The sequence below is a fragment of the Zalophus californianus genome, chromosome 1 (assembly GCF_009762305.2).
Source record: "Zalophus californianus isolate mZalCal1 chromosome 1, mZalCal1.pri.v2, whole genome shotgun sequence".
Lineage (NCBI taxonomy): Eukaryota > Metazoa > Chordata > Mammalia > Carnivora > Otariidae > Zalophus > Zalophus californianus.
The window spans coordinates 209,759,816-209,774,155 of record NC_045595.1 but is presented as its reverse complement, the minus strand read 5'-3'; the positions used below and the strand labels follow the sequence as shown (position 1 = coordinate 209,774,155).

The 14,340-nt window shown below is 48.3% G+C and overlaps 1 protein-coding gene across 6 annotated transcripts in view; it reads right to left on the bottom strand.

Moving 5' to 3' along the window:
• Positions 1-12,534, bottom strand: part of GET1 (guided entry of tail-anchored proteins factor 1) — a 73,293-nt gene extending 60,759 nt beyond the window's left edge. For 2 of the 6 annotated variants that reach the window (XM_027583589.2, XM_027583587.1), the window contains exons 1-4: positions 12,163-12,372; positions 4,395-4,560; positions 3,008-3,075; positions 404-518 (exon numbers count right to left, since the gene is read on the bottom strand). In XM_027583589.2, coding sequence (XP_027439390.1) covers positions 404-518; positions 3,008-3,075; positions 4,395-4,560; positions 12,163-12,264 — 451 coding nt within the window. In that variant the 5' untranslated portion in view covers positions 12,265-12,372. Of the gene's footprint in view, positions 118-403; positions 519-3,007; positions 3,076-4,394; positions 4,561-12,162 lie in introns of all 6 variants that reach the window. The other 4 variants (XM_027583590.2, XM_027583591.2, XM_027583588.2 and 1 more) reach the window with 3 other exon arrangements.
• Between the last annotated feature and the right edge of the window lie 1,806 nt (positions 12,535-14,340).

Here is a 14,340-nt window from a genome sequence, read left to right as displayed (position 1 = left end):
TACTTTTAACACCCAAAGGATATTATTACCTTTCAAAAATAAAAGAATGACCAAGAGCAGTACATGCTGGAGAGAGGCCAAGCGAAAGAAATGAAGAGAGGTCACAGAACCTAGGAACTAGAGATCGGGGTTTCAATGAACAGGGTATCAGACACGGTATGGGCTGACATTCTGTAAGCAGACCCAGGGTGAACTTCAGCTCTGCTACCTAACATTTCAGTGACAGTGGACAAGGTAAGTAACTTCTCTAGACCTGTTTCTTCACTGTGAGCCTTGTGTGAGGCCAAGACACAAAGTACTGCTCACTAGTCAATGGATGAGCTTGGGTTCCTTCACCTTGTACCCCACACGTCTACAGAAGCCTATCCGTATTCTTCTGCTCTGGTTTCCAGAAAACTCTTACCTGCTACTCTAGTAGGAAATGCTACCAGGCGGTCTAGCGGAGTGATCCACTTGCTCGGTACCACAGCCACGGGGACAGAGTAATACTTCCAGATGAGCGACACCATCAGGGCAGCCTGCGAAGACAGTGCTGGTGAGTGCAACAACCTGCCGGCCACATACCCAGTAACCCAAGGAGGAGGAGAGACGGGCAAACACACTAAGGAAACTCTCCAAACTGATGACTTCAAGCCCCACCAATCCAGTCCTTGCAGGACACAGACACATCCCCACAGCCACTAATTTGCTGGCACCCTGAAACAGAGTGTCTGTTTAATTAAAGACTAGTTCACGGGGCGCCTGGGTGGCTCAGTCATTAAGCGTCTGCCTTCGGCTCGGGTCATGATCCCAGGGTCCTGGATCGAGCCCCACGTCAGGCTCCCTGCTCAGCGGGAAGCCTGCTTCTCCCTCTCCCTCTGCTTGTGTTCCCTCTCTCGCTGTACCTGTCAAATAAATAAATAAAATCTTTCAAAATAAATAAATAAATAGAGACTAGTTCCCAGGACACCTAGAACACACTTGCTGCCAAGTGGGGTAGACTTCTTAGTGAATTGCTATTTTCCTGTTTTAATCTGAATAATAGATATACGCTATTAAATTAGCTGAGAAATTAACCAAGGTCTCCTATAACAAAGGTATTCTTTTCTCACTGAGCATCTCCCTCAAGTGGGCAGCCTACGGTAAGTACACCTGATTAGTGACAAAAGCAATCTCATGCCTCTACGATCCCTGAAACACTAGTCTGTTCTCCACCGCCCCCCCCCCCACAGTGCTGGCATCTGCGTGTGGAGGGGGCCCTGTGAGTCTAAATCGTGGCAACGAAGCAGCCTCCCCTCCGCTGTCTTCCCCCACCCGGTGGCCTTGGATAAGCCACTCACATGAGCAGACTTAACAGAGGAAGTCTGGCTTCGATCCCGCCCCTGGGACACCAACCCGCGTCAGAGGGACAGGGCCTCAGGGAGAGCGTACTTCAATGCACCCAGACGGCCCGGGCTCGCGGGCCGGCTCGAGGCATTTAGTGCAGTGAGAACCACACGTAGCGTGGAAACCCAGAGCCACTGGTGGCAGCCACTAGCGTGGACACAGCGTGCCCACGAGGAAAGCAGCAGCAGGAACAGCTCCGTGGGAGCTCTCGTACCCCACAGAGGACAGCTGGGAACCACAGTGCTGGACTCTAAGGAGCAGGGGGGTCCCCACCTGGACAGTGAGCAGCACTTTCCACGTCTGCATGCCACGCAACAAGCAATGACCCAAACCGACACCTTAGAAAATACAACGTCTAAATAAGCTTCTCTCACTTCCCCGCAGGCTCCCCAGACGGCACTGGAATAAAGGCAATATGAAAGAGCCCCAGAGAAGCTACCCCAGCATTCGTGTGCTAAAAACACCCCCATGTTTCACAACCCAAGAGACTTTCTTGGAACCCTCGTGCACTGCTGGTGGGAATGCAAGCTGGTGCAGCCCCTGTGGAAACAGTACGAACGTTCCTCACAAAGTTAAAAATAGAAATACCATAGGACCCAGTCATTCTCCTACTGAGTGTTTGCCCAAAGAAAACAAAAACACTCATTTGAAAAGCTACATGCACCCCTATGTTTACTGCAGCATTATTTACAGTAGCCAGGATATGGAAGCAGCCCAAGTGTCCATCGACGGATGGATAAAGGTGAGGTGGTGGATTTATATACATTTACACACATACACACACACACAGTGGAATACTACTCAGCCACCAAAAGGGATGAGATCCTGCTGTTTGTAACCTAGATGGATCTGGAAGGTATAGTGCTATGTGAAATAAGTCAGAGAGAGGAAGACAAATACCGTATCATTTCACTCATATGTGGAATCTAAAAAACCAAATGAATAAACAAAAAGCAGACCTATAAATACAGAGAACAAACTGATGGTTGCCAGAGGGAAGAGGAGTAGAGGGATAGTAGATAAAGGAGATTAAGAGGTACAAACTTCCAGTTCCAAAATAAGTAAGTCATGGAGATGGAAAGTACAGCAGAGGGAATGTAGTCAGTAATATCGTAGTCACGGTGCCCAGTGAGGGACGGTGATTACACTTATCATGGCGAGCACTGAGCAATGTAGAGAATTGCTGATTCATTATGTCGCACACCTGAAACTAAGAGGACACTGTACGTTAACTGTACTTCAATTTAAAACCAGAGAGAGAGAGAGAGGCTTTCTTTCAGTCTAACTTATAAACGCACAGCATTCAGGGCGCCTGGGTGGCTCAGATGGTTAAGCGTCTGCCTTCGGCTCAGGTCATGATCCCAGGGTCCTGGGATCGAGTCCCGCATCGGGCTCCCTGATCAGCAGGGAGTCTGCTTCTCCCTCTGCCTCTCTCTCTCTCACGAATAAATAAATAAAATCTTTAAAAAATAAAATATAATAAAATAAACGCACAGCATTTGGTCCTGTACCAGCCGGAGAGCGCAGTCGCAGAAAGTGGAAAAGCCTGAATTCTCAGACCTGGATTCTGGGGGCCGCAGAGCCCCGGAGGGCAGTCCATTATCAACTTTAAAGACTCCAGGTGACACAATAGTACACTTACTTGCAATACATAGAAGGCAACACTTATAACCCATTTTATCTTGGCCAACTGAGCTGTCCGAGCTTTCACTGAAAGGAAAAACAGGATGAAATCATTGTATCAGTCCCGAAGAAAAAGGAAAATATTCAAATACACAGAAATGTTATTCTCCGCTTATAAAATATCTTCTAATCGTGTTGTGTAACATTTGCTCAGTATATTTAGAAAATACAAAACAGAATTTCTTAAAAGCCACACAGGATGCCATTCATTAAAATAGAATCACACACGGACTGTAAGATTTGAAGCTTTAATTTTGAACACCCTTAAAACTATCCGTCTACACCAGAGATTCTTTTTATAGTGTACTTACCAACAGGACTCCGTTTGCTTCCCAGGTCTCCCTGTCTACACAGTACGCTAACCCACACGTGGGAGCCTAGCTTGTCCTGGGCCTGGGGGGGCCTCCATATGTCTTCCTAGCCTGGAGAAGGCTGTCTCACTGTGCCAGTTCCCAGCACATGGGTGGAAACGTCTTCATCACAGGAGACTATTTGGGACGGTGGCGACCACCGCGATGAACAAGACCTGATCCTGACCCTGTCGGTCTATTCTCGGATAAGGACACTCTGGGCGCGTTTGAGAGTGTTCACAAAAGTCCTTGGGCATCCACTGTGACACTTTCTCTAGGCTTATCTTGAAAAGTGTTGAGGGGCGCCTGGGGGGCTCAGATGGTTAAGCCTCTGCCTTCAGCTCAGGTCATGATCTCAGGGGCCTGGGATCGAGTCCCACATCGGGATCCCTGCTCAGCAGGGAGCCTGCTTCTCCCTCTGCAGCTCCCCCTGCTTGTGCTCGCTCGCTCTCTGACAAATAAACAAATAAAATCTTAAAAAAAAAAATAAAGAAAGAAAGAGAAGCATTTAATTTGAAAACGTCTACCTACAGAAACAAGAAGAAAAGCTAAGAGGATGCTGTCTCTGTGTTCAGGAAGCAAAGGTTCACCCGCAAATAACGAGAAAGTAGTCATGACTACTGAGTTTCTTCTGGACAAACTTAAAAGTTCCTTTCAACATTTAGAACATCTAAGAATCAAAGCATATGTTCTACCAATCTTTATAAAAAGACTTCTCGGGCGCCTGGGTGGCTCAGTTGGTTGAGCGACTGCCTTCGGCTCAGGTCATGATCCTGGAGTCTGAGGATCGAGTCCCGCATCGGGCTCCCTGCTCAGCAGGGAGTCTGCTTCTCCCTCTGACCCTCTTCCTTCTCGTGCTCTCTATCTCTCATTCTCTCTCTCTCAAATAAATAAATAAAATCTTTAAAAAAAAAAAAAAAAAAAAAAAAAAAAAAAAAAGACTTCTCTATTCGTCCGCCCCCATGAAGCTTTCCACACTACAGCTGAAACCAGTACCGTGAGTTTTAAGCTTATCCGTCATCTTGTTGATCTTTCTCTCCAGCCTGGCGTATCTGGCGAATTCATCCATCATGTTGACAGTGGAGAGCTCCTGCTTCATGTCCTGGATCTCTGCTCTCATCTGCGCCTCCTGCTCAGCATCCTTCTGCAGCAGCCTAGACATCTGGGGGAGGGGAGAGCTGGGGTCAGTGCCCTCCCACGGGGGGGGGGGCAACTCCCCCCCAATCCTGCTGCTGCTGCTTCCAGCCGGGCACGCTGCCCGTTACCCGCACGGCCAAGTCCCGCTGCCCTCTATGACCACCACAAAGACAAAAGCTCCCGCTGATGTGACTCACCGTTCTAATTATACTTTTCCCTTTGCAGACATGCCTATGGATCGCCCCAGCACAAATGTCTGTATCTTTCACTATAACTGTAAAACTGTGATTATAAAGTGAAATGCAATCCCAGGCGTCATTCAGGTTAACAGGACCACACACCCTCTTCCCTTCCTGAAGAATTTAGTCCTAGATTCGGGAGGCAGAGGAAGAGGGGCGGTGCTAGTGAGGAGGGGGTGGCCCAGCAGGAGGACTTAATCCCTAGCACCATCAGGAGGGCGTTCCCACAGAGGGGCACCCTGTCACGGGAGGACAGAGCCAAGCATGGTGATATGAGCATCTCCAGAAAGGAGAGCCTGGCACCGGACGCAGAGTAAGAGGCCTACAGTATAAGAGGAAAGCACCCAGCCAACCCCAGCGATGGAGCCCAAGGGGGGCCGGCAGGCATGGGGGGGGAGGCAGGCAGCAGTGGGGAGGCGAGATTAATCACAAAGCACTGATCAATCCAGTAAACACACTGAAAATAATGGGAGCCAGTTTTCTCACTATCAGAACAGGGGGTTAGAAACATGGAAGAACCAGAATGAATCCTGCAGTGTTGAATTAGAATTGGAGGCATGGGTGCGAACTCACGGTTTGGGGCAGGTAGAGAAATACAGACATAAACTTTGTGAAGAGGCGCCTTTGACAGCCAGACTCCACCTGGGCCGTGCCCAGATGCACCCCACCCTCACATACAACTGCGGGGACACTGGCAGGCTGGAGCCCAGGGACCAGATGGAAGTGGCCACTAGGTGGCGCCCGGCAGCCGGCCAGGATGCCTCAGGATCGCCCAACAGCAAGGGTGCGGTGAGGATGGAGGGTGGAGGGGCGGCACCGCCCCCCCACTTCGGACCCGCCCCAAGTGAAGAGTGAACGTGCCACGGCGTCAGATGAGATGCAATGAGAACATAACACCTCTTCTGCGACACCGGACAGGGATGTTCTAAGCATTCTGCAAACTCACTGCCCTTGCCATGTTCAGAAAGGTCAGCCATACAAATCAAGGAAGTACCGAGAATCCTTCCAGATTGAAGAGACGTGGCAAGTAGGTGCAATGCACACTACTGACTGGGATCCTTTTGCTACAAAGGACCCTGAGTGGGACAAGTGAAAGCAGGAGCAGGTCAGTAGGAAGGTTACTGATGGCCATGTTTTGGACAAGGCACCTGTTTAGACAGCAATGTGTCGGGGAATGCAGGGGTTCAGGTTGACAACTTATTTTCAAATGGTTCAGGAAACAAAATCAGTTCTTTGTATTGTATGCGTACCTTTTCTGCACGTTTGTTTCAAAATTTTAAAAACAGATTAATGAAAAAAGATGAAAGGGGATAATGTATGTAAGTGTAGTGGCACATAGCAAATGCACAATAATTGAGTTTGTCCCTCCAGCCTGGGGTCCCCTCCGCACAATAGGGCAACTCTTCAGATAGAGCCGGGGAGCCGCGCCCCATCACGGGTCTCCCGGGGCGTCTGCGCAAGTGCGAGGTCCTGGGACACCCTCTGAGGTGGCATTCTCTAGCGCCTGCACAATGAAGCCCTTTTCGTGGGGACAGAGGTCTCCCGAGGGCACCTGCACAAAGCACAGTGTGTTTGCCCCTGCGCATCTTCCTGCAGGCTTCACGCCAAGAGTAGGGGTCTTCAAACCCAGCTCTGTCTTCGTCCCCTCTGCCCTAGCCTGACCACTACCCAATGCTTGAACTAAAGGACATATATACTCCAACCCAATCCACCCTAGAGACGAAAATAGGAATGGGCCAAATTTTCTTTAGAAAATCACGGAATCCTCTTTCAGAGCAGGAGTCTATAGATGTTGCTTAGCTTTATAAATCAAGAAACAGGCACAGGGTGGGGAAATAGATTTTTTGAGGTGATAGATAAATTCCTTATCTTGGGCGCCTGGGTGCCTCAGTCGTTAAGCGTCTGCCTTCAGCTCGGGTCATGACCCCAGGGTCCTGGGATCGAGCCCCGCATCGGGCTCCCTGCTCTGCCAGAAGCTTGCTTCTCCCTCTCCCACTCCCCCTGCTTGTGTTCCCTCTCTCGCTGTGTCTCTCTCTCTGTTGAAAAATAAATAAAATCTTTAAAAAATAAAAATAAATTCCTTATCTTGATTGTGATGGTGGTTACCCTATGAATAAGTAGCCCAAAACTCATCAAACTGCCCATCTACCTAGAAACAGTGAATGTCACTGAATGCAAATTACACATCAATAAACCTGACTTTTATTAGATCTTCAAAAGAAGAAACAGAAGCACAAGCACATTACTTAACAGTATAGAGAATACACACAAAAAATTAAAAACTGAAAAGACCAAAGATGTTTACTCAGGACTAGAAGGTGAGTGAGGGTGGGAAAATGAGCTTGTGGAGAAGTTTAGAATCTTACGGTTAAATTAGACAACTGTAGTTGGGAGGGAAAATGAATAAATGACGTCTGCAAGTACACAAAAATATCTGGAAGTGTTTCAACTTGCAAACAGGTACCAATATTAATCCAAGACCTCCTTATTAGTGACAGTTAAAATGTACTAGAACTACGAATTAAATTTTAAAATCGAATGAGATTTGAATTTAAGTGTTCTGAATATTAATTTTTCAAACAGAAATAAACCTCTGACCTCCTTATGTATTCCAAAGCACCTTCCAGGACGTTAAACCTCCCACTTGACAGAAACAGATAAGCTACATGGGGTACAGCTTTTCAAAGACCTGGAGATGGGTACACGAAGAATTCTCAAGCAGAAAACAAGTTTTTCAAAATTCTTATTAAGAGGACAGGCAGTGGAAGAAGCCGGGGAGAAAACAAGGGTAGAACCAAACCGCCTCGTCACCCCTGTCCCCCCGACGCTGGCTGCCGCCTGCATGAGCTCGGAGGCCCACCAGACACCCTCAGATCCTGTCCAAGCTCCACACCCCTTTCCCAACAGACAAAATGTTACGTTTTGAACTTGGAGTCACACCAGGGAAAAGTCAAACCCCACTTCACCACTCAGTGGCTGGCATCTGGACTAGACCCATCCGAAAATCAATGTGTAATGACATTTAAGCCCAAAGGTTCGTCCCTCCTGAAACACAGGGGGCACCAGGGGAATGACAGGCGGGCGTTGCCCACTTAGATGTGTCCCTAATACTGGCGACGCACTGCTCATCCCGGGAAGGTACCAAGGCTCCTGCGAAGCTGCAGACCCACATGAGGGCCCCCAGTCTGGAGCCGTCCGCACAGCACTGGTCCCGCGCACCTGACGACCCCACCCACGAGGCCCCAACTGCTCATGTGCACTCAACCCCCACCGCCCGCTCAAGTACCCCCACAACTAATACTCGCTGGCCATCCTCACGCCTGGTGGTCCACACAGGAACTCACGAGGCAACTGTGCTCCCTGGAAAGGGGGAGGGTGTCAGGAAGGCCCCTACAGCAGCAGGCAGGTCCTGCAGTGTCTGTCCCTGGCCTCAGAGGCCTGGGCCCCCGGAAGGAAAGGGAGGCGGCCACTTTTTAGAGCAGAAAATGAAGGCAATTTCAAAGTCATCAAATATGAAAATGGCAGTCACCCCACAAGCCAAATCCTAGAGGGCAGCCTGCGCCGGGCCCAGGCCCAGGGTCTGCAAAGCGGGGTGCCCCGGAAGGGAGGGGCTGTTACACCCACTCTCAGCCACGTCAATCCTGGGGCGCCTGCGTAGTGCGCCTCCTTATTCCCCGCCTCCCACCGGAGTCCCCGGGGCGCATGCGCAGTGCACACTGTTCGCCTGGACGCTCGCTCTGTCCTCTGCCACTGCTAGGCCTGGGGCGCCTGCGCGAGGCGCCTGCGCAGTGCGCCTCCCTACACCCGCGCGCATGGGTGCTCCCAGGAGCGTTTCTGTCTCCCTCTTCCTCTGCCTTTGGCTGAAGAAAGTCCTAGTTTACCTATTAAATGACCTAGGCCCTCTCATCCATATGCCCTGTGACCAGCTTGAAGAGAATTAAGAATTCTCAGGAAAATTCCAACCAAGTCAACACCAGGGACTGGGTGTCCTCTTCCAGGCCCCCACCTCTACCCAAGTATTCAGCTGAGGTCCCCGCCCAGGACCCTGCACGGCTTTGCTAGGCAGAGCACTTGTGATACTTAGGAGACTTATCCAAGCGCCTCAACCAGCCTACCTGACTAACGGGATGGTGCGGGCCCCCCCCCCCCTTTCCTTCTGGCTGCGTGGAAAATGCTTCTGAAACACCGGCAGGAAGGCTATATTTGACGTAGGACATGGCCCATTCCCAATCAAGCTTTGTTTCTCCTCGGGAGTCTTTCCCACTTAGGTCCTCCAAAAGGGCCTGCAACAGGCAGCCTCTAATGGTCATGAAAGAACAGCATCTTACCCTACCGAGGACCAGAGCGTTCCTTATGGCTTTACACTGACCGTCACCACAAACCCAGTGACCGGGCGGCACAGATCTCTTCATTACTTTTCCCTGTTCTAAACACCAACAGTAGGGGCTGTACTCTGCTAAGGTAAGTATATGTGACGACCCTGACAAATAGCGTTACAACCAAGCGGAAACAGGTTCAAGAAAGCTAATTGGTTTGAGGTTACAGAGGTTATACAACCTGTGGGAAGCAGCACAGATTGTGAACCCAGTGCTTTTTCACCTAAATGAGGAACATCGAGGGACACAAGCCTCACGTCCATCTAGACTGCAGCAATAACCCTTGGTGAGTGTGTCCTAGCTGCTGAGCACCAGTTTGGTGGAAGCTTGGTTAAGGAGCCTGAGGATGACAGGTCCTACTCATATCCACTGCCATACCCCAAACACACACTCCTCTTTCCCCCTCCACGAAAGGAAATTATGAGCAACTCATAGAGGAATACAAAACTAACACAGCCTCTTTAAGCAATTTAGTTTCATATAGCTCCAACAAGAGGTGAAATGGGATGGGGTACATAAGAAGAATCAAGGTGATATTCAAGAAAGATGGGCAGGCAAATCACAGGAGAAAATATTTACAAATATTTACTGTTAAGTAAACAACTCCTCACCCAACAACAACAAACCAAACACCCACTCACTCTCCACTCTGAGTCCACAGAGGATGCCCTTCCCTTACAGACAGGCTCCTGATGCGCCATTAAAAAGGGGGCAAAGGACTTGAACAGACATTTCTCCAAAGAAGATATACAGATGGCCAATAAGCACATAAAATGATATTCAACATCACTAATCATTAGGAAAATGCAAATCAAAACCACAATAAGATGCCATCTCACATCCACTGAGTATGACTATTATAAAAACAAAACAAAACAAAATAGCAAGTGCTGGAAATTGTGGAAAAATTAGAACCTTGTATGTTGCTGGTGAGGATGCAAAATGGTGCAGCTGCTACGGAAACCAGCTGGGCAATTTCTCAAAAAGTTGAAAATAGAATTACCATATTATCCAGTAATCCCACTTCTGGATGTTTACCCAAAAGTACTGAAAGCAGAGACTCGAACAGGTATTTGCACACCAGTGTTCCAGGAGCATTATTCACAATAGCCAAAAGGTGAAAACAACCTAAATTCCCATCAAAAGATGAAAGGATAAACAAAATGTGGTATACACAGATAATGAAATATTATTAAGCCTTAAAAAGGAAGGAAATCCCAGGCGCCTGGGTGGCTCAGTTGGTTGGGCAGCTGCCTTCGGCTCAGGTCATGATCCTGGAGTCCCGGGATCGAGTCCCTCATCGGGCTCCCTGCTCAGCGGGGAGTCGGCTTCTCCCTCTGACCCTCCCCCCTCTCATGTGCTCTCTCTCTCTCTCTCTCTCAAATAAATAAATAAAATATTAAAAAAAAAAAAAAAGGGAAGGAAATCCCAACACATGCTACAACAGGGACAGACCCTGAAGGCATTATGCCGAATGAAAAGAAGCCAGGCATAAAAGGAAACATATTGCATGATTTCACCTACATGAGATAGAGTAGTCAAATTCATAGAGACAGAAAGGAGAACTGTGGTTGCCAGGACTGAGGTGAAAGAGGGAGAGGGACTTACTGTTTAATGGACAGTTTCAGTTTAGAAAGATGGAAAAGTTCTGGAGATGGAGGGTGGTGATGGTTGCACAACAATGTGAATTATTTAATGCAACTGAACTATACACCCAAAAATGGTTAAAATGGTAAATTTTATGTATATTTTAATTTTTTTTAAAGAAAAAAAAAGAGGCCACCTCTTCGAGGGTCTTTTATGCAATGCTAAGTATTTGGGACATCATCTTAAAGACTAAGCAGTATCAAGGGGAGAGTGAGGGATTAAGAGAATTTCCTATGCCTTAGTTGGGCAATGCAGGTAGTACAGTCCTAGAATAGAATTGTACATGCAACAGGCACTCAATGAATGCTGGTAGAAGAAAGAAAGTAGAAATTCCGCCTAGTCTTAAATAACACCCCCTCCCCCCCACACACCACAAATTTACATCAGGAGATAAGAGCAGGGAGCACTGCGTTTCCCCCACTAATGCTACAATGGCGTGCACCCAGTCTTGGAGGTCTTTCAGTCTGTCAGACTCCGGCTGTGGGCATAAAGGGGGCGCCCTTCCCCAGGTACAGCTCCCTGTTTCCCACACACACCTCCAATCTGCCACCAAACCTATATCCATGCTCCAACAGGCAGAGGGACAAAACTAGGAGAATCACAAACCAAGGATCAGTCTCCACCCTAGCAGTCACACACAATGCAACTACCTGACCCTCTGAGTCAGACTCCTCCTCTGGGAGATAAAGGGGCATGAGATGACATTCGCATCTTACAGCAGCCGTGACAACTAGACACGAGGTAATGTACTCATGCCTACGCAAAACGCACGGCAGAGAGCTGCTCCCCGGTGCCCTTTGCTCTCTTGAATACAGGAAGCATGACACGGTGCCGAGATTCTGTCTACACTGCCTCCGACCGCAAAAATGAGGGCGGCTGAGATCCTTCCATCTGGGACCTGGCACGGCTGGCACTCCGGCACTACGTGCAGGGAAGGCCAGGGCCTCCGGGAAACCCTGTACTCCGCGCTGCGCCAGGCTCTGGACCCTAGCAGCGAGGGCTGCTTGATTCCTCCACCGACCAGGAGCTAACGGAAATAAGTGTGGCTGGCCGGCAGAGGGGCACTGAGAACTTCTCGTCTCCGGGCTGCTGCCACGTGAAAACGTAGCCAAGTGTTGCCAGGTCATTCTTTTTTCTCCCTGAGACTCCAGAAATCCGGATTTGGGGGTAAAGCTTTGCAATTTTCAGGCGCGAGCAACTAAAAAAAAAAAAAAAAATCTTAAAGCAGAACGGCCCAACCAAGACCCTTCTGCTGGCGGAACCCCGCTCTCACGCGGCCGGTCTGAGACCCCCGTGTCTACGCCAGGCTCGCCGGGGACCGAGGCGGCGACCCCCCGGCCCCTGGAAGGCAAGGCAGCCACTTACGAAGGAGGAGAAGGAAGGGAGGAGGATCCTGAGGACATTGCACCCAAACACGAAGCTAAGCACCAGCAGCCACGCCCAGCGGTCGGCCTCCACGCCGCTCATCCTGGATGCTCCCGGAGGTGCCGGTTCTGCTAAAGTAACTCCATGGGGATCACGCCGGCGACCACGCCGCGCGGGCGCCTGCGCAGTGAGGCCCAGAGGCCGCGGAGGCGCACCGCCGCGCCTGCGCACTGTACCACACTGGGCCTGGAGGCAGGGCGGTCTTTTCCATTTGGTCTTGGTTGACGCTTGCCAGCTTACTCCTTGGCCTTTCCGGTTTCCGTAGCCTTTCCGCACACTCCCCACCACCCTCCTGGCTGCAGTTTTCCAAGCTTTGGTGGTTGGGCTGCCACCGGCTCTAGGTTTATTGTAGCTGCGAGCCACCTGTTACAATTACGTAATGAGTGCTTTCTTTAAATTGACTCACTTTTATTCCTAGATAAATTTATTTTAAAATAAGCCTCTCCATAAACGGAGAACTACCGTAACTATAGTAGCAAGTGACTGTAAAAAGAAACGTTTTGTAATCGTATGTGAAATGTCTTGTTTATATTTCAAAACACTGAAGTAAATCTAAACAATTTACAAAGCTGCATGCCTAAAAAATAAGTATTAATCAGAAGGCACTGTTTACAATCAGCTTGTAATAACCTAAGTTTAGGTGAAATGAAGTTTTATGGCAAAATAATCCCAATTCATGCTTGCATATAGTAGATAAAGCAAAAGATATTTACCTGGGGGGCGCCCGGGCAGCTCAATGGTTAAGCCTCTGACTCTTGATTTTGGCTTAGGTCAAGATCTCAAGAGCTGTGAGATCTGGGCTCCCCACTTAGTGTGGAGCCTGCTTAGGACTCTCTCTCTCCCTCTGCCCCTCCGCACCCCACCCCACCTTTCCATGTGTGTGCGTGGGTCCACTCTTTCTCTAAAAATAAATAAGAAAAATAAAGTAAGAAAAAATAAAATAAGAGAATTTTAGTTGACCCTTCTGCCAAGGATTTTTTTTTTAAGATTTTATTTATTTGATAGAGAGACAGCGAGAGAGGGAACACAAGCAAGGGGAGTGGGAGAGGGAGAAGCAGGCTTCCCCCCCCCCCCAGCAGGGAGCCTGTGGGAGGGGCTCGATCCCAGGAACCAGGAATCAGGACCTGAGCCGAAGGCAGACGCTTAATGATTGAGCCACCCAGGCGCCCCAGGTTGGATTTTGAGAACAAATTCCAATCAAGGGAATCAAGGAGCTGTGGTTCTACTCTCTTTGCAAAATGAGCAAATCTTTTAGAATTTCTAAAAGTAAGAAAGAGTTTTCTTGAGCCCAAGTTAGGACAGTTGCCTGGGAAACATGCTCCTCACAGGGAAGAAAGTGTTCTAGAGAAGTTTTTACAGGGTTATATACTTTTTTTTTTACATCTTGTACAGGCTCAAAAGCTTGTAGATTAGCATATAGGCAGGAATCATGAGTTTTATCACAGAGGAATGCCGGGAACAGCAGCATTGATCAGTATCTTAAGGACAAGATGGTTCTCCTATAGGCTACTTATTCACAAAGCAGATGTACAATGCATGGGTGGCAGACCATAAATCAAGTTTTTGGTTTGAACAAAGTTTCTTAAGAGTCGTGTTGACTGAGAAAGAAATCTGAAATGGAGTTCCTTGTATATTAGGGCTTTAGAGAGTTTTTCTCTCATCATTTCCCCCTTTTGATCAATAATCTTTCGACAGAAAGCATTGGTGATCATTATTTTGCCCCTTGATGCCTGAGTGATTGCTTACCTGCCGTGGGTCCATCATATCCCTCAACGCTAGGTTGGATTTAAGTCACCTAGGAGTCTATGTGTTGGGGGGAGGGTGTCAACAGAATGGCCTTTAACAGGGAATATTACAGTATATATATATTTTTTCAGTCAGATCGAATCGTCATGCAAACATTGTATGTGTGCTTTGTAATGAATTTTTGCCTTTGCATTTTTGTAACATAACATAAATACAAAAACAGCAATAAAAATCGAATTAATAACATTTGAAGCAAATAATAGGGACTAGATACAGAATTAGAAAGAAAAGAATCCCTCCAAAAAATCCATTACAGGTATTTTGTAATATTGAATTAACTTGAGTATCTATTTCCTTTATCTGTAGTTATTT